Source organism: Thalassophryne amazonica, chromosome 1 (assembly GCF_902500255.1).
Source record: "Thalassophryne amazonica chromosome 1, fThaAma1.1, whole genome shotgun sequence".
Classification (NCBI taxonomy): domain Eukaryota; kingdom Metazoa; phylum Chordata; class Actinopteri; order Batrachoidiformes; family Batrachoididae; genus Thalassophryne; species Thalassophryne amazonica.
Genome location: NC_047103.1, coordinates 3,269,038 through 3,292,406, shown reverse-complemented (window position 1 = coordinate 3,292,406; position 23,369 = coordinate 3,269,038). Strand labels below are relative to the sequence as shown.

At 42.8% G+C, this 23,369-nt stretch overlaps 1 protein-coding gene across 1 annotated transcript in view; it reads left to right on the top strand.

The window, feature by feature from the left end:
• The first annotated feature begins 2,128 nt into the window (after nt 1–2,128).
• sugct (succinyl-CoA:glutarate-CoA transferase) overlaps nt 2,129–23,369 on the top strand; it is a 137,699-nt gene continuing 116,458 nt past the window's right edge. The window contains exons 1-8 of the mRNA XM_034184309.1: nt 2,129–2,265; nt 2,732–2,780; nt 2,869–2,942; nt 6,928–7,013; nt 7,170–7,220; nt 8,839–8,959; nt 18,453–18,544; nt 19,140–19,283. Coding sequence (XP_034040200.1) covers nt 2,145–2,265; nt 2,732–2,780; nt 2,869–2,942; nt 6,928–7,013; nt 7,170–7,220; nt 8,839–8,959; nt 18,453–18,544; nt 19,140–19,283 — 738 coding nt within the window. The 5' untranslated portion in view covers nt 2,129–2,144. The remainder of the gene's footprint in view (nt 2,266–2,731; nt 2,781–2,868; nt 2,943–6,927; nt 7,014–7,169; nt 7,221–8,838; nt 8,960–18,452; nt 18,545–19,139; nt 19,284–23,369) is intronic.

The following is a 23,369-nucleotide window of genomic DNA, read 5'->3' as shown; positions in this document are numbered from 1 at the left end:
AATGTCGCTTTTCGAAACGAAGTAAATTCTCATTTAATAAGTATAATTTCCATCATTTTGTGTTCAAAACACATTCTCGGGTACAGTGTGTATCATTCTGCATTAGAAGGGCTCCAGCCAGATGCCAGGAATGAACCCCAAGGTGACACAGTGTCGTGATCCAGACCCGGGCAAAGTGATCCGTTTCTGGCAAATGTTTGCACCACACATAATGTGGCTTCACACTTTAAGTAGAAGCGCTACACCACCCAGACTTTTTCAGCTAAATAACATCCAAATGCCCAATACAACAATACACAATAAAGGACATTCAGTTGCATTATGGCTCCGTATAGCGGGACTTTAAAAAAGGTGATCCGGAACTGGGCAACCGTCTGTAATGCTAACGAGACGGTTTCATTATGATTATTATGAGCACACTTCTAAATGCTTGTGTTCAGTCTGTTTGCTGGTTTTTCAGTGACAGAGCCGGGTTCCAGGAACCAATCACAATGGACGAGCCTTTGTCTGAACGTCAGTTTGAAACTAGAAATATTCAAGAACGTCTTCATGTTCATTCAAATCTACAAAAGCTGACATCAACAACTGTTATGAAATCCCATTTTGTAAAGTCAAACCAGAAAAAACAACAACTTTTTGTTAAAAACATCTCACAAAAGTAAAACTTTGTTAAACATTTTCTGGATTTTTTCAAGAAATATGTTGTAAAAACTGGAAAAAAGAAAGAAAAATGAAAGAAAATCCTTTTGAATTTGGGCTGGGTAAGGTTCAAACCTTGGTTGGGGCCGGGTAAGGTTCAGAGGTTGGTCAGGGGCCGGGTAAGGTTCAGAGATTAGTCAGGGGCCGGGTAAGGTTCAGAGCTTGGTCAGGGGCCGGGTAAGGTTCAGACCTTGGTCGGGGAGCCGGGTAAGGTTCAGACCTTGGTCGGGGAGCCGGGTAAGGTTCAAACCTTGGTTAGGAGCCGGGTAAGGTTCAGATCTTGTTAATGAATGAAATTTGTTTCTGGACTTTCACCACACAGTTGTCGTTGGTCCTCACGTGGACGTTTCTCACATTTATCTGTGTTACAGACGTCAAACACGGAAGATAAAGACACATCGGTTCTAAACCATAAAGAAGGTTCTGAGAAATCAAAGTATTTAACAAAAGAATTTTATTTCCATTTTCCTGGAGATTCTGAGAATAAAGAAGGTTCTGAGAAATCAAACCGTTTCTGGTCCATGTAGCCTTTCTGGATGGGACATGAGTCCATTTGTCCCAGTCTTGGACGGTTCCGTGTTACAGTGGGACTGAGACGGTAAATGTGTCGAAGTGGTTCCACCGACCTTTGAGTCCATATTTCTCTTCCTGAAGCATAAAAAATCTGTGTATAAAGATAGACAGAAACCTGACGTCAGGGTTTGGTCTAAGGATTCTTCAGAGACAACGATCCATCAATCCACACCAGCTTCAGGCTGACCTCCTCGATCTCCAATGATCAGCTCCGGGACGACCTTCAAACCATCACAGACGTCTTCACCCTGCTCAGTGTGGCTCGATGGTTCTCATGGACTTTTGTCCTCTCTGCATTTCTTCCTGTCACGTCCAAACCACCTCAGACTGTCTGGTTTCTCTTTCTGTCCGTTTGCGTCTCTCTGTTCTCCTGCTCTCCTCTCAGGATTTTACAGACTCCACTCAGACTTTGGACTCCTACAAGGTTTTTTTTTTTTTACCTTAAAGCTGCACAAACGAGCAACATGAAAAACGTTCTTTTGAAATTTCTTTTGAAGCTTAAAATGATGAAGTTGAGATAACGAGATGTTGAAGAGCTTCTCACAGAAACTGGATTTTGGTTCTGTCAGTTTGTGTAGTTTTAGTGTGAAATGTTTTTGCTTAAATAATCTGTGAATGTGATTCGTTTTCAGTTTAAATATTAAATGTAATAAAAACGGTAAAGTTAATGCGTCGTCATTTCTTAACGTTTCAGATGTTCTTTTCAAAATCAAGTAAAAATAAAATTTACTGAATGTCAGATGACATTTTGAATTATGCTTCAAAAAAGTAAACGCTTTCGTGCATTAATAAAACGTTCAAACTTTTATTTCGAAGGGCACGAGCGGATGGTTTTACAGTTACGGTGTAAGCTTGACGTCGCAGCTGCCGTGATGTTTGCGTGGTTCGGTTCTTTCACAGTTCGGCTCGGAGTTCTGAGTCCGGTCCGGTTCTGTGCTGTCCTTCGCGGGGTTCGGCTCGGTGGACGGTTTGTTTCCTATAAAGAGACGCCAGGTACGCGGCGCCAAACGCTAATTTTAGCTTAGCTGTCCGGTTCGATAAATTTATCAGCTGACGTCGTCCATCAGCTTTTGTTAAAAGCAGGTTACTAAACGCGATGAAAGATGTGTAACATTTTGCATTAAATAACAGACGAGTTGAACTTTTAACAATTAAGAATTTGGGGTTCAAAGTCTGATTCGTCAAGTTAGCTAACGTTAACCCGAGCAGCAGAAGTCAGCAGTGTTACCAGATTTGACAAATTAAATTGTAAAAAAAAAAACCACACCGAAATTGTTTGAAACCACTTCACACTTAGTGTAAAACCAGATTTCACCGAAAACGAATAGCGATTAGCACTTTAATGATTTGATTTGAAGGTTTTATTTTAAACATAACGAAAGAAAAAAATAAAACAATGTAAAATTTAAATTAGTGTGTAATTTGTTTGAAAAATCAAATTAATGATTTTGTTTAACAGGAGAAAGTCCTCGTCCACTAGAGGGTGTCAAAGTGCTGGACCTGACCAGGTAGGGCTGCTGTTCCTCTCAGCTTCACAGTCCAGCTTTTAGGATCACAGCTTCGTTTGTCAGATGAAGCTGGTTGAACTGTTTGCAGGGTTCTGGCTGGTCCCTTTGCCACCATGATCCTGGGAGATCTGGGCGCTGACGTCATCAAAGTGGAGAGACCAGGTGAGTCTGAAGGTGCCACATGTCCCTGAGCCTAATTTAGGACTGTTCAAGGGAGCAAACCTCCTGTTTTTGGACCATGGCTTTGTGCACTTCTAGGAGTGTTGCGCAGCGGTGCAGTTCTGATATGGTCCGTGTCCCATCTGGGAATAGTTCAGATTTGAACACTTGCATGCAGTAATGAAGGTTGGTGGTTCACAGTCTGCTCACATCCCAAACTCCTGGTACACCTGGAAGGGCAGCCAGGGTAAATCTGCTGGAGTGGCCCCAAGCAGGGTCACTTAGTCCCCAGTAGCTTCACTAAAGGTTTATAAGTTTGGGATCCAAAAATTTGGTTCCTTTTCTGAAGTGGAGAATTGTGCAGCTATTCCTTCCTTTGATGTTTATCTATCCATGAAGCCAGAGGACACACACCAATTAGCTAAACTGCAGGATTGTCTTACAGACATAAAGACATGGATGACCTCTAATTTCCTGCTTTTAAACTCAGATAAAACTGAAGTTATTGTACTTGGCCCCACAAATCTTAGAAACATGGTGTCTAACCAGATCCTTACTCTGGATGGCATTACCCTGACCTCTAGTAATACTGTGAGAAATCTTGGAGTCATTTTTGATCAGGATATGTCATTCAAAGCGCATATTAAACAAATATGTAGGACTGCTTTTTTGCATTTACGCAATATCTCTAAAATTAGAAAGGTCTTGTCTCAGAGTGATGCTGAAAAACTAATTCATGCATTTATTTCCTCTAGGCTGGACTATTGTAATTCATTATTATCAGGTTGTCCTAAAAGTTCCCTAAAAAGCCTTCAGTTAATTCAAAATGCTGCAGCTAGAGTACTGACGGGGACTAGAAGGACAGAGCATATCTCACCCATATCAATCAATCAATCAATTTTTTTTTTATATAGCGCCAAATCACAACAAACAGTTGCCCCAAGGCGCTTTATATTGTAAGGCAAGGCCATACAATAATGATGTAAAACCCCAACGGTCAAAACGACCCCCTGTGAGCAAGCACTTGGCTACAGTGGGAAGGAAAAACTCCCTTTTAACAGGAAGAAACCTCCAGCAGAACCAGGCTCAGGGAGGGGCAGTCTTCTGCTGGGACTGGTTGGGGCTGAGGGAGAGAACCAGGAAAAAGATATGCTGTGGAGGGGAGCAGAGATCGATCACTAATGATTAAATGCAGAGTGGTGCATACAGAGCAAAAAGAGAAAGAAACAGTGCATCATGGGAACCCCCCAGCAGTCTACGTCTATAGCAGCATAACTAAGGGATGGTTCAGGGTCACCTGATCCAGCCCTAACTATAAGCTTTAGCAAAAAGGAAAGTTTTAAGCCTAATCTTAAAAGTAGAGAGGGTGTCTGTCTCCCTGATCTGAATTGGGAGCTGGTTCCACAGGAGAGGAGCCTGAAAGCTGAAGGCTCTAACAGGACACAAAAAGTTAGAGTAAATGGGGTCTTGTCTGATCAGACCCAGTCCTCCACCGGGTCACCACAAGGTAGTGCTATCTCTCCACTTTTGTACATTTTATACACTGATCTCTGCAGAAGTTGGAGGGATGGGAGGACTATTCTTAAGTATGCAGATGACACTGTTATTGTCAGCCAGCTACAGGACAAGGTTGGCCACGGTCCTGTTGTAGATGATTTCTTGGACTGGTGTGAGAAGTATTTTCTACAGATGAATGTATTGAAGACTAAAGATATGGTCACTGACTTTAGGAAGGGTGCCCACAAACATGGAGCAACTCTCCTAAAAGGTCAGGCTGTAGTAACTGTGAGCACCTATAAATATCTGGGTACTGTCATTGATGACAAACTCACCTTTGAGTCTAATTGTGAAGTGGTGTGTAAAAGAGGATACCAGAGCTTGTTCTATCTTAGAAAACTGGCATCCTTTCACACTGACAAATCACTGTTAACTATGTTTTATCATTGTTATATTGAATCTGTTTTATCTTTCTGTCTGGTGTCATGGTTTGGAAATTTGTCAGTTAAAAACAAAAACAGTCTGAATCAGATTGTAAAATGGGTGAGCAAAATCATTGGAGGAGAGTCTCAGTTGTATCCAGCCCCTCTGTACATGAGGCAGGTCCAGAGATTCTGAGGCTTTTCTAAAGGACGCCTCACATCCTCTTTTTGATCAGTTTGAAGTGCTCCCTTCAGGACGGAGGTATAAAGCTCCTTCCAGCAGAACTAAGCGCTACAAGAGCACTTTTATTCCTGCTGCTATTAGTGCTCTTAACAGATGACTTTGAATGTATATTTAATTAATTTATTTGCTACTTTGCATTGAGATGGCAGGTACATTGTGACTTTCTTCTGGGTGCCATGCTATTGGCCTGTACTTGCACTGCTCATTGTATTTTTTATTATATTTATTGTATTTTTTTTAATCGGTATTTATGTGTTTATGTGATTGATATGAATGTAGTGACTCACTGCCAAACCAAATTTACCTTTTGGTACAAATAAAGTAACCTTGAACCTTGAAGACAATTAGTGGTTATATTGTTTTGTTTTGTTTTTAAGTAATGCTAGCCCACTCAAACATGTTGGAAAAAAATTGGCATGACAGAAAAACTCTGCCTACTTTACTGGATTAAAGAAAAAGAGAAATAGGGCAAATGTTATATGCTCATGAAATATTAATGTGTTTTTATCCTTTTCAACATTATTTATTTTATTATCTTAGACTTTGACAAACATTTTAAAAAGAACTTTGGTATTACAATTATTACAACATAAATGGAATTTTTTGGTTTATTATTCTTGCTTTCAATGCATCTAAAACCACTCAAAATGGGTTAAAACAGGGCTTGCCAATAACATTTTAGAGGTATAAAACCCTATGGCTTCAGGGGACCTTTCACCCTTGACCCTCGCCGGGGGTCCCTGCACCCCCAGCCGTGAGCCGCGATCACGTAATTTGCCCGGCACTAACATGGCTCCAGCTAAAACCCTGGTTGAGTTCTTCTAAAACCTGTTGAGGTCTAAGGTTAGAAAAACATTCTGGACTCACGACATTCCAAATCATTATAGAAACTTTGCATAATTTATTACCACCCTTGAAAAATGTCAGCTACCTATTTTCTTAACACTACTCAATCTAGCAATCTGTTTTGTAAATCCCTGCACCGATCACCACTGGTCATACATCTCTCCCATATTGGCCTCTCTTCATTGGCTTCCTGTTAATTCTAGAATAGAATTTAAAATTCTTCTTCTTACTTATAAGGTTTTGAATAATCAGGTCCCATCTTATCTTAGGGACCTCATAGTACCATATCACCCCAATAGAGCGCTTCGCTCTCAGACTGCAGGCTTACTTGTAGTTCCTAGGGTTTGTAAGAGTAGAATGGGAGGCAGAGCCTTCAGCTTTCAGGCTCCTCTCCTGTGGAACCTGCTCCCAATTCAGATCAGGGAGACAGACACCCTCTCTACTTTTAAGATTAGGCTTAAAACTTTCCTTTTTGCTAAAGCTTATAGTTAGGGCTGGATCAGGTGACCCTGAACCATCCCTTAGTTATGCTGCTATAGACGTAGACTGCTGGGGGGTTCCCATGATGCACTGTTTCTTTCTCTTTTTGCTCTGTATGCACCACTCTGCATTTAATCATTAGTGATTGATCTCTGCTCCCCTCCACAGCATGTCTTTTTCCTGGTTCTCTCCCTCAGCCCCAACCAGTCCCAGCAGAAGACTGCCCCTCCCTGAGCCTGGTTCTGCTGGAGGTTTCTTCCTGTTAAAAGGGAGTTTTTCCTTCCCACTGTAGCCAAGTGCTTGCTCACAGGGGGTCGTTTTGACCGTTGGGGTTTTACATCATTATTGTATGGCCTTGCCTTACAATATAAAGCGCCTTGGGGCAACTGTTTGTTGTGATTTGGCGCTATATAAAAAAATTGATTGATTGATGTTCTGAGAGTTTGTCTTTGTGTTTTTAACGTGAAGGTTTTGGGTCTAACGTGCTTTTGTTGACCAGGTTCCGGTGATGACACCAGGTCTTGGGGTCCCCCATTTGTCAGCTCGGAGAGCGTTTATTTCCTTAGTGTCAATCGAAACAAGAAGGTCAGTGTGTCGGTAAACAAATAGGAAGTCAACCACAAACAGCGGCTGCCGACTGAACATTGTTGTTTTTTTTGGAGAAAAGCTTTAAACCAGATGTGTTTTTGGTGCAGTAAATGGACTTTGGGGATTAGTAACGTTCTGTGTTCTGGATTTCAGAGTGTTGCTGTGGATCTGAAGCATCCCAAAGGTGTGAAGGTCATCCTGGAGGTCAGGTCATCATCTCACCTTCCACTCATCTCTCACACAGTTCAGCATCACTCATCAGAACTAAGTCTTACTTTATGTTCCTGACTCTGGTTGTGTTTGACTCTAAACCATTGACCTAGGACTTTGTGTCCACTGAATGTTACTTAGTAAGACTCAGATGAGGAGGATCACTGACGCTGCGAGGGAACATCAGACACCACATTTAGTCCATGTGGTGAGTTTCTCTGGACATGATCCAGGACATGGTTGTCTCAGGACTGAGGACCCCAAAGACTGGAGAAGGTCAAGGACAGGCCCGTGTCCCACCTGTCTCAGTCTCCTGAGGAAGTATATCCTCTGTTGGGAGGTGTTTGTGGTCCATGAACAATCCTCGGTAATGTGAGGGCTGATGAATTTTATGTGTCTGACCGTCTCACGGAGCTGTTGATGGGTCGTGGCAAATGGTGCAAAGTCTTCTGCCTGAAGTCCACTGTTAGCTCCTCATTCATTCTACACCCACGTATTCCATTAAAGGGTCGCAGGGGAGCTGGTTGGGGTGGTTCAAGCCTTCAGACCTGGTGAGGATGTGGTTCATCCTGTGAGACATCGTGAAGGTCAGCTTGCGGCGTGGTCTTACCATCAGTGTCAGCCTGAACCCACGTCCACGTTTACCTTGTGCCCCAACAAAAGTTATTTTTAATTTGCAGTGAGACGCCAACTCGGCCTTGATGCTTATCCTGGAGAGGTCTGATCGGGCCAACCTCGGGGTTGGTTTGTCCTCAGCTCTGAAGGCAGTGCCCCTGATCCTCCCGGCTCTTTTCGACCGGGTTGTGACGGTCTTTGTGACACGTACATCATCAGAGATCGCTTCCTTGTATGTAGTGACAGACTCTGTCGACTCTTCGGCATTGATATGAAGCTGCGTCCAGTCCTGATGTTCTGAACCCTCAGGCCACACTGTGATCTGACCTGATAGGTGGCCCGACCCACCTCAGCATGCTGGTTTTGGAATGTAAACATGAATGTCTAAATGGCCAAAGAGAAACTTTTCAATTCAGTTTGTTTATCTGCTAGAAGCAACAGAAGGATCATTGTATTCTTGAAATGGGGCGATATCTCCACCTGGTGGGCATCTGCCCTTAATGCAGGTACAAGAGCTCTAGTTTAAAAATAATAAGGTCCAACTGGTTCAACCCTGGACCCGTTTAAAACTGGTGCAAAGACGATCTGAATTCAAACCAGTTTCAAGCATGTTAAAAGCCTTTGTGTCAGCTGATACCAGATCCAAATTAATCCTGGTTTATAAACCAGTTTCAGTCTCATGCGCACTCTGAGAAGCTGTATAGCCCACGTGAAAAATTAGAGATTAGTTCTCAAGGTGTAACTTTTAAAATGGGTCAGAACCACGTTGGTCTCGCGTTCAGCAGTAATGGACTCTTACAGTGATCCAGTACAGGTCCTGAAATCAGTTGGGCCGGGACTAATACCTGGATACAGCTGTAATTCAGAAACTAATCCACAATCTGAGAACCTGGTGGCCATTCTAGAACCTTAGAGTCCTCGTTCCTTCACAGACCTACATGGACTAACGGGGTGGTTTCAGTTCTCAACCAGAACCAGGATGTTTTATGTTTTCTAGCTAGCAGCAGTGAGTCAGGTCCTGGTGGAGAATTACCTGCCAGGGAAACTGGATCAGATGGGTCTGGGATACGACCAAATCAGCAGAGTCAATCCTCAGATTATCTACTGCTCCATATCAGGTACGTCACAGATGACTGGAACTGTTCCTGTCCTCCAGTTAGTTCACTTTCAGTCCGCAGAATATTAGAAAAGACTTTCTAAAAATCAGCAGGTCTGGGTAGGACAAGAAGGTCTGGACCCGCCTTTAGAAACAGTTTAAGTCCAGATACAGGTTTGTGTACAAGGTGACATGCTCTGGACTCTGACCCGGGACACGAGCTCTTTGTCCTGCACTCTGACCCGGGACACGAGCTCTTTGTCTCGCACTCTGACCCGGGACACGAGCTCTTTGTCCCGCACTCTGACCAGGGAGACGAGCTCTTTGTCCCGCACTCTGACCGGGGAGACGAGCTCTTTGTCCCGCACTCTGACCCGGGACACGAGCTCTTTGTCCCGCACTCTGACCCGGGACACGAGCTCTTTGTCCCGCACTCTGACCCGGGGACACGAGCTCTTTGTCCCGCACTCTGACCCGGGACACGAGCTCTTTGTCCCGCACTCTGACCCGGGACACGAGCTCTTTGTCCCGCACTCTGACCCGGGACACGAGCTCTTTGTCCCGCACTCTGACCGGGGAGACGAGCTCTTTGTCCCGCACTCTGACCGGGGAGACGAGCTCTTTGTCCCGCACGCTGACCCGGGACACCAGCTCTTTGTCCCGCACGCTGACCCGGGACACGAGCTCTTTGTCCCGCACTCTGACCCGGGGACACGAGCTCTTTGTCCCGCACTCTGACCCGGGGACACGAGCTCTTTGTCCCGCACTCTGACCGGGGACACGAGCTCTTTGTCCCGCACTCTGACCCGGGACACGGGCTAAGCTAACATCTCGTCCCAGCTCCTGGCTGTGATTTGGCCGTCCAGTTGGTGATGTAAGAAATGAGGCTCATTTGTGTTTCTGCCTCAGAATGTCAGAAAAAAACTCTCTGACGCCTCAGTCATCTTTATTTTTTATTTATATTGTAACTATCCTTGAGCAGAGAGGATTTTAAAAAAAAACATTTAAAGTTAACGACGACTTGTTGCCAGCATCATCATCAGGCTATGCTAGCTGAGCGGTACTGGCGTAAGCTCAAAGAGTTAGATCGACCCTCTGCCCGGTTCTGAACCTCTGCTCACTCAGACCCAGTTAACGAGTCCCTTGATGTTTCTGGAACTTGGCCACGAGAAATTGACGAGTTGCCATTTTTCTTCCCGTCAGTAGAACGACTCGTTATCAGTATTTACGGTGTCTGTATGACTTTATGTTATACGTTTTCAGGTTCTTCTCTCTCTGACATATGGACCTGATTGTACGTCATTTCCCATCATGCCTCGCTCTCCTCCCTGTCTGCAGCCATGACAGATTAAGGAACCGGTGGAACAGTTTCCCCGGCAGAGCCACGTCATGCTGAGCAGAGCGCGAGGCCGCCGGCTCTAAACGCCAACGAGCCGTGAAACGAGTTCCACAGCAGCTGAGAAGCGTTCCAGCAGAAGCTCCGCCTTCAGCAGCAGCCAGGCTCCACCCACAGTCTGTCTCCACCTCTCAGCTCAGTGTGGTGAAGCAGGTTTAAGGTGCCTGATTCAACCTCTGATGTCATTGTCATTATTGCGTCATGTGATCACCTCCAGATGCACTTCACCAGCTGGTGGGAGAAGGACAAAGGTGATGAGCCTTTGGATTTACCACATAAAAAAGGGTTTTCCTTTCCACCATTTTATCTCCATGTTGAAATAAAGGCTTCACAAACACAGATCCAGGGCCCGCCTCCCGGGTCAGAGTCCGGGACAAAGGGCCCGCCTCCCGGGTCAGAGTCCGGGACAAAGGGCCCGCCTCCCGGGTCAGAGTCCGGGACAAAGGGCCCGCCTCCCGGGTCAGAGTCCGGGACAAAGGGCCCGCCTCCCGGGTCAGAGTCCGGGACAAAGGGCCCGCCTCCCGGGTCAGAGTCTGGGACAAAGCGTCACAGTCATTGTTTTTGTGAACTGTCTACTCCACACAGATTTAGCACAGAGTGTCATACTGTTTGTATTTCTTCATAACTGATGTAAATAAAGTTCCATCCCCTGACTTGTCTGAAGAAAACTGGCAATAAAACTAATTTAGGTGTTATACCAAAGGGGCCCATGACTTATGCAGCCATCATCTTGGCTTTTATATATTTTTTAATTTATATCAAGTTGTAGAGATTTGGTTTGACTTTTAGAAAATTTTATATTGAGAAACCTGATTTACTTCTTGTAAAAACAAACAAATTATAAAATGCATGAAATACCAAGAGGCTGAATACTTTTGCAAGCCACTATACACACTGTTAATATTATATTATTATTAATCAGTATTATTATTTTCTTTTATTGCATTTATTTTGTCATTTGATTTTAAATGGACTACAATGGAAATAAGTGTTTTCACTTTCTTGTGTGTATTTTTAACATATTGACAATTATATGACATACTTACAATGAACATGCTAAATAAACTCGCACACGCACGCTTTTAATAATCATTTAACTGCTCAGTTTCATTATCATAAAGTTATCCTCGCGATTACACGTCTTAATCCAGTTCACCTTATATGATCGTTGATTTCACTGTCTGTTCATGACTACGAGGGCGGAGTGCATTGTTTTTTTTTTTTTTTTTTCCATTTCTCCTCCCCTTTCCATGACAACCAATCACAGCTCTGAGGACTGCGTCATACCTAGCAATGGGGTAAGCCCTGCCTCCTCACAAAAATGGGAGTTTCTGTCCCTTCCTTGCTCAGACTTGCTCTCAGACACCTGCTGGCTCACTGTTAGGCTAAGATCCCTTGTCAGGAAATTTTAGGTTAAGTTAGGAGCTCTTTGAAAGGACTTTGAGTTGCTTCATGGATACGGGCCCAGATTTCCAAGACGTTTGATGAGCAGGTAAATAATATTCCAGAAAATGAGGTATTTAATTTTTCGACGTGGAAGTTCAGGAATAAATGTCCTTGGATAACATTTTAAGATCATGATGTCTCATGAAATTATTTGTGTAATTTTTGTGTTCATACAGAACATATTCTGAATCCAGAAGAATGTCAGATACAAGAACATTGAACTCAAAGTTCTGAAAATATTTGTAGAGGAGCCCTCTGACACGCCATCTGTAATACATCCAATCAGCAGGAGATGAGGACCATCACGGTGCCTTTGTTATTTTAATATGATGTCAAAGCCAGAGGGTTAAAGAAATTAAGGAGACAAGGAAGCTCCTGAAGTGGAACCAAAGGCCATCACAGTGTTCCAAGATATGACCCGGCATTTGCAGAAAAGGGGAGCAGAGACACAGGGATCATATGACCCCGTCAGAGGTCGTAATTAGAGCTTTTCCCCAAAAAGGACCAGCAACATAATACATGAAGCAAGTATTTGAAACTAAACAGATCTTTTTGTGACAAACAACACATAAATAAAAGCCATACACTGTTGTTTTTCTTCATGTAAAGAAATCCATGCCGTCCAACAAAATGTCCACTGAGGATGAATAAAAATCTGCTTTGACTTTGTTTGGGGGTCATAAAAGCTCAGCCCTGCAGTTCCCACACACAGCCACTAGATGTTGCCGCACTCCACAGTAAACAGCATGGACATCTGGTGTCTTTATTAAAGTCTTAATTATTGTCATTGTCCTCTGACGTCTCACAATTCAAAACAAAATTACAATCCCAATGAAGTTGGGACGTTGTGTGAAATGTAAATAAAACAGAATACAATGATTTTCAAATCCTCTTCAACGTACACAACAAAAATATAAACGCAACACTTTTGGTTTTGCTCCCATTTTGTATGAGATGAACTCAAAGATCTAAAACTTTTTCCACATACACAATATCACCATTTCCCTCAAATATTGTTCACAAACCAGTCTAAATCTGTGATAGTGAGCACTTCTCCTTTGCTGAGATAATCCATCCCACCTCACAGGTGTGCCATATCAAGATGCTGATTAGAAGCCATGATTAGTGCACAGGTGTGCCTTAGACTGCCCACAATAAAAGGCCACTCTGAAAGGTGCAGTTTTATCACACAGCACAATGCCACAGATGTCGCAAGATTTGAGGGAGCGTGCAATTGGCATGCTGACAGCAGGAATGTCAACCAGAGCTGTTGCTCGTGTATTGAATGTGCATTTCTCTACCATAAGCCGTCTCCAAAGGCGTTTCAGAGAATTTGGCAGTACATCCAACCAGCCTCACAACCGCAGACCACGTGTAACCACACCAGCCCAGGACCTCCACATCCAGCATGTTCACCTCCAAGATCGTCTGAGACCAGCCACTCAGACAGCTGCTGAAACAATCGGTTTGCATAACCAAAGAATTTCTGCACAAACTGTCAGAAACCGTCTCAGGGAAGCTCATCTGCATGCTCGTCGTCCTCATCGGGGTCTCGACCTGACTCCAGTTCGTCGTTGTAACCGACCTGAGTGGGCAAATGCTCACATTCGCTGGCGTTTGGCACGTTGGAGAGGTGTTCTCTTCACGGATGATGCGAAGGAGATGTGTTGCACTGCATAAGGCAAATGGTGGTCACACCAGATACTGACTGGTATCCCCCCCAATAAAACAAAACTGCACCTTTCAGAGTGGCCTTTTATTGTGGGCAGTCTAAGGCACACCTGTGCACTAATCATGGTGTCTAATCAGCATCTTGATATGGCACACCTGTGAGGTGATATGGATTATCTCAACAAAGGAGAAGTGCTCACTATCACAGATTTAGACTGGTTTGTCAACAATATTTGAGGGAAATGGTGATATTGTGTATGTGGAAAAAGTTTTAGATCTTTGAGTTCATCTCATACAAAATGGGAGCAAAACCAAAAGTGTTGCGTTTATATTTTTGTTGAGTATATATTCAATTGAATACACCACAAAGACAACATATTTAATGTTCAAACTGATAAACTTTATTGTTTTTGTGCAAATATTTGCTAATTTTGAAATGGATGCCTGCAACACGTTTCAAAAAAGTTGGGACGGGGCAACAAAAGACTGCGAAAGTTGATGAATGCTCAAAGAACACCTGTTTGGAACATTCCACAGGTGAACAGGTTAATTGGAAACAGGCAGGTGTCATGATTGGGTATAAAAGGAGCATCCCCTAAAGGCTCAGCCGTTCACAAGCAAAGATGGGGCGAGGATCACCACTTTGTAAACAGCTGAGTGAAAAAAATAGTACAACAGTTTAAGAAAAATGTTTCTCAGTGTTCAGTTGCAAGGAATTTATGGATTCCATCATCTACAGTCCATGATATAATCAGGAGATTCAGAGAATCTGGAGAACCTTCTACACATAAGCGGCAAAGCTGAAAACCAACGTTGAATACCTGTGACCTTTGATCCCTCAGGCGGCACTGCAATAAAAACCGACATCATTGTGTAAAGGATCTTACCACGTGGGCTCAGGAACACTTCAGAAAACCATTGTCAGTTAGCACAGTTCGTCGCTACATCTACAAGTGCAAGTTAAAAAGTGTGCTGTGGTCTGATGAGTCCACATTTCAAATTGTTTTTGGAAATCATGGACGTTGTGTCCTCTGGACAAAAGAGGAAAAAAAACATCCAGACTGTTACCAGTGCAAAGTTCAAAAGCCAGCATCTGTGATGGTATGGGGGTGTGTTAGTGCCCATGGCATGGACAACTTACACATCTGTGATGGCACCATCAATGCTGAAAGGTACATCCTGGTTTTGGAGCAACACATGCTGCCATCCAAGCAACGTCTTTTTCAGGGACGTCCCTGCTTATTTCAGCAAGACAATGCCAAGCCACATTCTGCACATGTTACAACAGCGTGGAAAAGAGTGCAGGTACTAGACTGGCCTGCCTGCAGTCCAGACCTGTCGCCCACTGAAAATGTGTGGCGCATTATGAAGCGCAAAATACAACAACGGAGACCCGGGGACTGTTGAACCACTGAAGTCGTACATCAAGCAAGAATGGGAAAGAATTCCACCTACAAAGCTTCAACAATTAGTGTCCTCAGTTCCCAAACGCTTATTGAGTGTTGTTAGAAGGAAGGTGATGTAACACAGTGGTAAACATACCACTGTCCCAGCTTTTTTGAAACGTGTTGCAGGCATCCATTTCAAAATGAGCAAATATTTGCACAAAAACAATAAAGTTTATCAGTTTGAACATTAAATATCTTGTCTTTGTGGTGTATTCGATTGAATATAGGTTGAAGAGGATTTGAAAATCATTGTATTCTGTTTTTATTTACATTTTACACAACATCCCAACTTCATTGGAATTGGGGTTGAATTAATGATAAATATTTGAAAAAAATACAGAAAGTTCTTAATGTGGACAATGCAAACAAAGAAAATGGGAAAAAAAAAATAGCCCAGAACATCAAATAAACGCACCTCAAAAGTGCAGAAATAAAAGGTTTAAGATAGAAATATTAACTGTCTGATGATAGAGCAACACTCAGAGAGCAGAGACCTCTGCCAGAGTCAATTCTACAGTCTGAATAATCACACTAAAAAACAAATGGATGCAGATGTCTGTGTTCTTGATCATAAATACTACCTTGTCCCTTCACATCTCTCTATTTGTCCTGCATCCTCCTCCCATACTGGAGGAAGAAACTACATTACCCAGGAGGCCTCATTAAACTGAAGCAGCTGCATCTGGGATTCGAGCAGTGAGGAGATTTACTGCCTGGTTTTTGTCCTGAGCTGCTTAAATCTGAACAGGATGCTGCGGAGATTAACGTCCTCATCCTCCCAAATCGTTGAATTTCTGTCAGTCTGCAAAAAACATCTCTTTTTTCCTCCTCCAGCAGAAAGTTGAAGGTGTCCAGAACCTGGACTTTATGAAGAGGTTTGTTTTCTGTAACGGCAGGATTATGAGGAGTATTTTGATTTTACTTCAGATCATCTCTGAGAGCAGAACTTAAAAGTTGAAGCAGTCTTGAGTTCCTGTAATAAATCAGGAACTAAAGTCGAGACCTGAAACCAGGGCCAAGGTTTGTTGTAGGAAATCTATGTTTCCTGATAGATTTTTAGCACTTTGTCGTCCAGTGGAGGATGATGTGACTGTTCAGGGTGGATTTCCAGGAGGTCTTTTGGAGACGTGGTCCTCAGGTTGGTGGTTGTCCACGTGCTCTCTGACTGATTGACTGGACGCCATGTGTTACAGACAGTGGTGGGCAACCAAAAAATTAACTTAGATAACAGATAATCAGATAACTGAAAAGTTATCTAAGATAAAGCTAAACGGATAAACCACCCAAAAATGTATCAGAAGTTACAGATAACTGATAAATTCCAGTATTGTCTCTGGTACACTTGCAACTACTAACAAGCTGATTTTGAGTTTTAACACCACTATCACTTCTGGAAGCATCAAAAGCAACAACAGACCCAAACAATGAGTCAGCACTTCTGTCTTTGAGCAGCCTGCCCCCTGCTGGAAGCTCCTGTTTACTACATGGCTTCCAACACAAACGAAGCTAAGAGAAGCCACAAAGCTCTACTCAATGACAGCGCTGCCATCAGGCGAAGGTCTTGGAAAATAAAGCAGTGCTGAGTTATGGTTTTTGTATAAATAAAATGAATACTGATAGAATAACTCCATTAATGTCAATTCTGTCATCTGTACAAAGTTAAAATATAACATATATCTTTTAGTGTTGAATAATGCACTAATTCTGAAGTTTGTAACAAACACAGACAGATCACAAAGGATTCTGGGTAAAATGTCCCTCGGCTAACACTGATTGGTTGACTCAATCATTCTAAACCAACATGTTAATGTGACGTGTGTCATGTATTGGTGTTTACAGATGAATGTGCTTTTGTGAAATATGGCATTTTTTAATTTGTAAAAAAAAAAAAAAGCATTTAAAAAAAAAAAGCCAAGTTGTAATTAGATAACTCTGATATAACCGGTGTCAAAATAATAGAACACTGTCATGATCTACTGGTGCCAGACGTTCAGTACTTAAGCTGGGTTTACACTGTGCGACGTTTGGCCCTTTTTCAGCTGATTTTTCACGTGTGCGAGAATTTTTTGGATTGCGCCGAGTTTCAGGTTAATTGCGTGTCCTGCATCATGTAGTATACATGGAATAACGAGCTGCGTTTAACATCTCATGACCACCTCCTGATCGCCGATCGTATGGTCGGATGAAAATCAAACCTGTTTGATATTCTGGTCGGCCGTCGTGAGGGTATCCCGCTGCGGAAGTGTTACAAGTATCCAACCTCTCGTACTGTGCCTGTGCAAACACTGCAGAGAGCATAAACAGTGATCATCTCTTTGGGAGAGCAGTTTCTGTTTCTTTTTCCACCTTATTCTTCAACTCATGTAAAGTCTTGTAATGTTTTTTTTTTAACTTTGATGTCTCCCATCGAGAGTTTTTGTAAAAAATAAGAAATGCAAATTAAATTTGAAAAAAGCTTCTGTTTATGTTTTGCTTCTGGAAACAGGAGTCTGACGTGTAGTTTTTGAACGTACAATGTGTGTGAGAACATAAATCGTACTGCCATGAACACTACTGGCCAGTAGATGGCAATAGAGACCGTGAAAACTTGCCAAAACAAAATTCCAGATAATCCGTGTCTGCTACATTTAAGATGCGTGGAATTTAACAAACGCAAACACAATAACGTCTATAAACCCAGAGAATATATTCACGAGAGTTTTAGGCACAAGAGTTTAATGCTGTTGTCTGTGGAGCCTGAACAGAGTGTCTGAAATGCATTTGTCCTGTCGTGAATGTACTGAGATTACCCATAATGCACTGCTGGGCACAGCATGTCCACACTAAAACCTTAAAAATTAGCGCATTACTTTAAAACTAAAACATATATCTGATATTTTCACTTTATAAAACTTTAGACGTGACGTTAATTTTAAATAACTTGTCCGAAATTAGTTTGGTTAAAATTTGAACCATAAGTTAAAACTGTATGCCTCTGGATGACTTGGGTGATATTTCTAGCGTATCAGTATGGGGTTAAAAGAAATTAGTTTTTGTTTGTGTGTGTGTGTGTGTGTGTGTGTGTGTGTGTGTGTGTGTGTGTGTGTGTGTGTGTGTGTGTGTGTGTGTGTGTGTGTGTGTGTGTGTGTGTGTGTGTGTGTGTGTGTGTGTGTGTGTGTGTGTGTGAGATAGAGAGAGAGAGAGACCAGTTCTCTTTTGCCTGCAGAGGACAGAGCGGTTTCTTCTTAAAGCAGCTCTTCTCTGTTTTGCAGAGGGTAGAACTACACATCTGCTACAAAACGTTTAACAGGTGCTCAACTGATTTTAAATTTTATAAATGTTTGTAGCTGTTCAGCTTTGTTTACCACATTAACGGTCTAAAAATTATCGGACCAAAACTTATCGGAAGATAATTCGTCTGATAATGGTTTTCAGTGTTATCTGAAAAGCTAATCCGATAATGAAAACATTACCTTCGATAATTATCGGTTGTCCGATTAGCGGAACTGTGCCCACCACTGGTTACAGAAACCAGACCTCTCCTGCAGTCACTGTCTGCGTGTGTGTGTTTTCAGGTTATGGACAGACCGGTCCTCAGGCCCAGAGTCCGGGCTATGACTCCATTGCCTCCGCCATGTCTGGCATGATGCACATCACGGGACCCGAGGTGTGAGATGTGCTTCACTCGCTCACACTCATCACTCAACCACTTTAGTCGAGTCGGGACTTTAGTAAAAAAATGGCGGCTGGGTGCAGATGTTGTTCCAGGCCCAACGATGAAGACCGGATCCCACCAATGAGAACGTGTCCATTGTCTTCATGAAGGACTTTAACGAGAGTTTCTTGTCGGGATTTCGCTTCCTGTTGACCTGTTCTGTAACACGTTTGGCTTCAGGTCCCGTTGCTTTGATCTCAGGTCATCTTGTTTGTGCACTCAAAAATATCTCATTTGATTTTTGCCTAAAACACGTACGTGCCTAAAACACGTACGTGTCCATCTCTGACGTCCTGTAGGGGGCAGTATTCCTACCCCAGCATGTGAAGTTGTGCACAGGGAGTTAGATTTTAATGGCCTGATGAACTTGACTGTAGCGCCACCTACAGGACAGTGTTATATTTCTGTGGATTTTTGTCCTGTTGGATTCAGATATTTTGCGCTTGTGATGGTGATGTGGGACAGGTCAAAGGTCATTCATTAAAAGGATTTGTTTCCTTCACTGCCCTCATGCTCACCTCCCATCATGCTCTGCTTCTGCTGTCAGGACGGTGACCCCGTGCGACCCGGCGTTGCCATGACAGACCTGGCGACGGGGCTGTATGCCCACGGCGCCATCATGGCGGCTGTAATCCAGCAGCAGAAGACGGGACGCGGTGTTCACATCGACTGCAACTTACTATCGTCACAGGTAACCATGCTTCAAAGTGCTTCACACAAGTAAGGTCTAACCTTAGCAAACCCCAGAACAAGAGCACAGGCGACAGTTGTAAGAAAAAAAACTCCCTCTGATGATTTGAGGAAGAAACCTCAAGCAGACCAGACTCAAAGGGTGACCATCTGCTTGGGCTATGCTATAGACACAGATTACAAAATAATTTACAAAACAAATATACAGCAAATGTTGCCAGTGCACAGGACAGGAGGGTTACAGAAACAGACACCACACCCATCTCTGGATGGAGCCGCACCTTAAACAGAGAGAAAAACAGAATCAGGCATCAGAAAGACAACAAATACTGTATAATTTATCAGCATTAAACAACAAGAAAAACAGAAGAAATACTAAGGTGATCGCCAGCCACTAGCCCTAAGCTTCACTAACAGACCCAGAATTTAGGTAAAGTTGAGGCCGCGGCACGTTTACTAATAAAATTAATTAAAAGAGTAAAAAGCATAGAAACATACTATGCCAGTATGCTAGTCATACGAAAGGGAAAATAGCTCTTCAAAATATTCAGCTCCCCAAAATACTCCCTCCACCTTCTCAACACTCTCCTCACTTGTCAGCACATTACCATCTGCATCTTTTACCCCCTAGGGTAAAAGATGGCATCAGAATTTTGGCTCTCTGTTGGGACTGTTTACACAGAGACTGCTACCTGCTGCTTTGGACTTGAACTAACAGTCTTTTTCAAGACTTTTTTACTTTTTTACCTTTTTACTTTTTTTAACTTTTTACTGTGCTCCAACGCCTAAGGATGACCTCTAACGGTCGAAACATTGCGACGGAGCACTTTTATCAGCTAACTTTCATTAGCGTTGGCAAGCTAACTAGCTTGCTAACGCTTTCGTTTTTATTTTTTTATTTTTTTTTTATTTTTATTTTATTTTAGCACCGTTGTCGTGCGTTCGCTGTTGTCGTGCGTTGCCTGTGCTGCTTCATGGCCTGTTTGGTGCCTTGATTGGGGCACTCCTTCTGCTGAATCACCTCTGGATTATTTGCACATTATTCACTTTGCGTGTTTTTGGGAATCCGTTAGCTTAGTGCAGCTACTAGCTCTTAGCCGATTTAGCATGGCGGCTTCTCCTGTCTCTCCCACACTTTTCTGCTCTGGGTGTGAAATGTTTAGTTATTCCTCGGCCTCCTTTAGCAGTAATGGTACTTGTAATAAGTGTAGCTTATTCGTAGCTTTGGAGGCCAGGCTGGGCGAATTGGAGACTCGGCTCCGCACCGTGGAAAATTCTACAGCTAGCCAGGCCCCTGTAGTCGGTGCGGACCAAGGTAGCTTAGCCGCCGTTAGTTCCCCCCTGGCAGATCCCGTGCAGTCGGGAAAGCAGGCTGACTGGGTGACTGTGAGGAGGAAGCGTAGTTCTAAACAGAAGCCCCGTGTACACCGTCAACCCGTTCACATCTCTAACCGTTTTTCCCCACTCGACGACACACTCGCCGAGGATCAAACTCTGGTTATTGGCGACTCTGTTTTGAGAAATGTGAAGTTAGCGACACCAGCAACCATTGTCAATTGTCTTCCGGGGGCCAGAGCAGGCGACATCGAAGGACATTTGAAATTGCTGGCTAAGGCTAAGCGTAAATTTGGTAAGATTGTAATTCACGTCGGCAGTAATGACACTCGGTTACGCCAATCGGAGGTCACTAAAATTAACATTAAATCGGTGTGTAACTTTGCAAAAACAATGTCGGACTCTGTTGTTTTCTCTGGGCCCTCCCCAATCAGACCGGGAGTGACATGTTTAGCCGCATGTTCTCCTTGAATTGCTGGCTGTCTGAGTGGTGTCCAAAAATGAGGTGGGCTTCATTGATAATTGGCAAAGCTTCTGGGGAAAACCTGGTCTTGTTAGGAGAGACGGCATCCATCCCACTTTAGAGGGAGCAGCTCTCATTTCTAGAAATCTGGCCAATTTTTTTGGATCCTCCAAACTGTGACTGTCTAGCGTTGGGACCAGGAGGCAGAGCTGTGGTCTTATACACCTCTCTGCAGCTTCTCTCCCCCTGCCATCCCCTCATTACCCCATCCCCGTAGAGACGGTGCCTGCTCCAGACCACCAATAACCAGCAAAATCTATTAAGCATAAAAATTCAAAAAGAAAAATAATATAGCACCTTCAATTGCACCACAGACTAAAACAGTTAAATGTGGTCTGTTAAACATTAGGTCTCTCTCTTCTAGTCCTGTTGGTAAATGATATAATAATTGATCAACGTATTGATTTATTCTGCCTAACAGAAACCTGGTTACAGCAGGATGAATATGTTAGTTTAAATGAGTCAACCACCCCGAGTCACACTAACTGTCAGAATGCTCGTAGCACGGGCCGAGGAGGAGGATTAGCAGCAATCTTCATTCCAGCCTATTAATTAATCAAAAACCTAGACAGAGCTTTAATTCATTGAAAGCTTGTCTCTTAGTTTTGTCCATCAAATTGGAAGTCCAAAAACCAGTTTTATTGTTATTATCTATCGTCCACCTGGTCGTTACTGTGAGTTTCTCTGTGAATTTTCAGACCTTTTGTCTGACTTAGTGCTTAGCTCAGATAAGATAATTATAGTGGGCGATTTTAACATCCACACAGATGCTGAGATGACAGCCCTCAACACTGCATTTAATCTATTATTAGACTCTATTGGCTTTGCTCAAAAGTAAATGAGTCCACCCACCACTTTAATCATATTTTAGATCTTGTTCTGACTTATGGTATGGAAATAGAAGACTTAACAGTATTCCCTGAAAACTCCCTTCTGTCTGATCATTTTTTAATAACATTTACATTTACCCTGATGGACTACCCAGCAGTGGGGAATAAGTTTCATTACACTAGAAGTCTTTCAGAAAGCGCTGTAACTAGGTTTAAGGATATGATTCCTTCTTTATGTTCTCTAATGTCATATACCAACACAGAGCAGAGTAGCTACCTAAACTCTGTAAGGGAGTTAGAGTATCTCGTCAATAGTATTACATCCTCATTGAAGACAACTTTGGATGCTGTAGCTCCTCTGAAAAAGAGAGCTTTAAATCAGAAGTGTCTGACTCCGTGGTATAACTCACAAACTCGTAGCTTAAAGCAGATAACTGTAAGTTGGAGAGGAAAATGGCGTCTCACTAATTAGAAGATCTTCACTTAGCCTGGAAAAAGAGTTTGTTGCTCTATAAAAAAGCCCTCCGTAAAGCTAGGACATCTTTCTACTCATCACTAATTGAAGAAAATAAGAACAACCCCAGGTTTCTTTTCAGCACTGTAGCCAGGCTGACAAAGAGTCAGAGCTCTATTGAGCTGAGTATTCCATTAACTTTAACTAGTAATGACTTCATGACTTTCTTTGCTAACAAAATTTTGACTATTAGAGAAAAAATTACTCATAACCATCCCAAAGATGTATCGTTATCTTTGGCTGCTTTCAGTGTGCTTGTTCTGTTGGACCTCAGTGCTGCTTTTGATACTGTTGACCATAAAATTTTATTACAGAGATTAGAGCATGTCATAGGTATTAAGGGCACTGCGCTGCGGTGGTTTGAATCATATTTGTCTAATAGATACAGTTTGTTCATGTAATGGGGAATCTTCTTCACAGACTAAAGTTAATTATGGAGTTCCACAAGGTTCTGTGCTAGGACCAATTTTATTCACTTTATACATGCTTCCCTTAGGCAGTATTATTAGACGGTATTGCTTAAATTTTCATTGTTACGCAGATGATACCCAGCTTTATCTATCCATGAAGCCAGAGGATACACACCAATTAGCTAAACTGCAGGATTGTCTTACAGACATAAAGACATGGATGACCTCTAATTCCTGCTTTTAAACTCAGATAAAACTGAAGTTATTGTACTTGGCCCCACAAATCTTAGAAGCATGGTGTCTAACCAGATCGTTACTCTGGATGGCATTTCCCTGATCTCTAGTAATACTGTGAGAAATCTTGGAGTCATTTTTGATCAGGATATGTCATTCAAAGCGCATATTAAACAAATATGTAGGACTGCCTTTTTGCATTTACGCAATATCTCTAAATCAGAAAGGTCTTGTCTCAGAG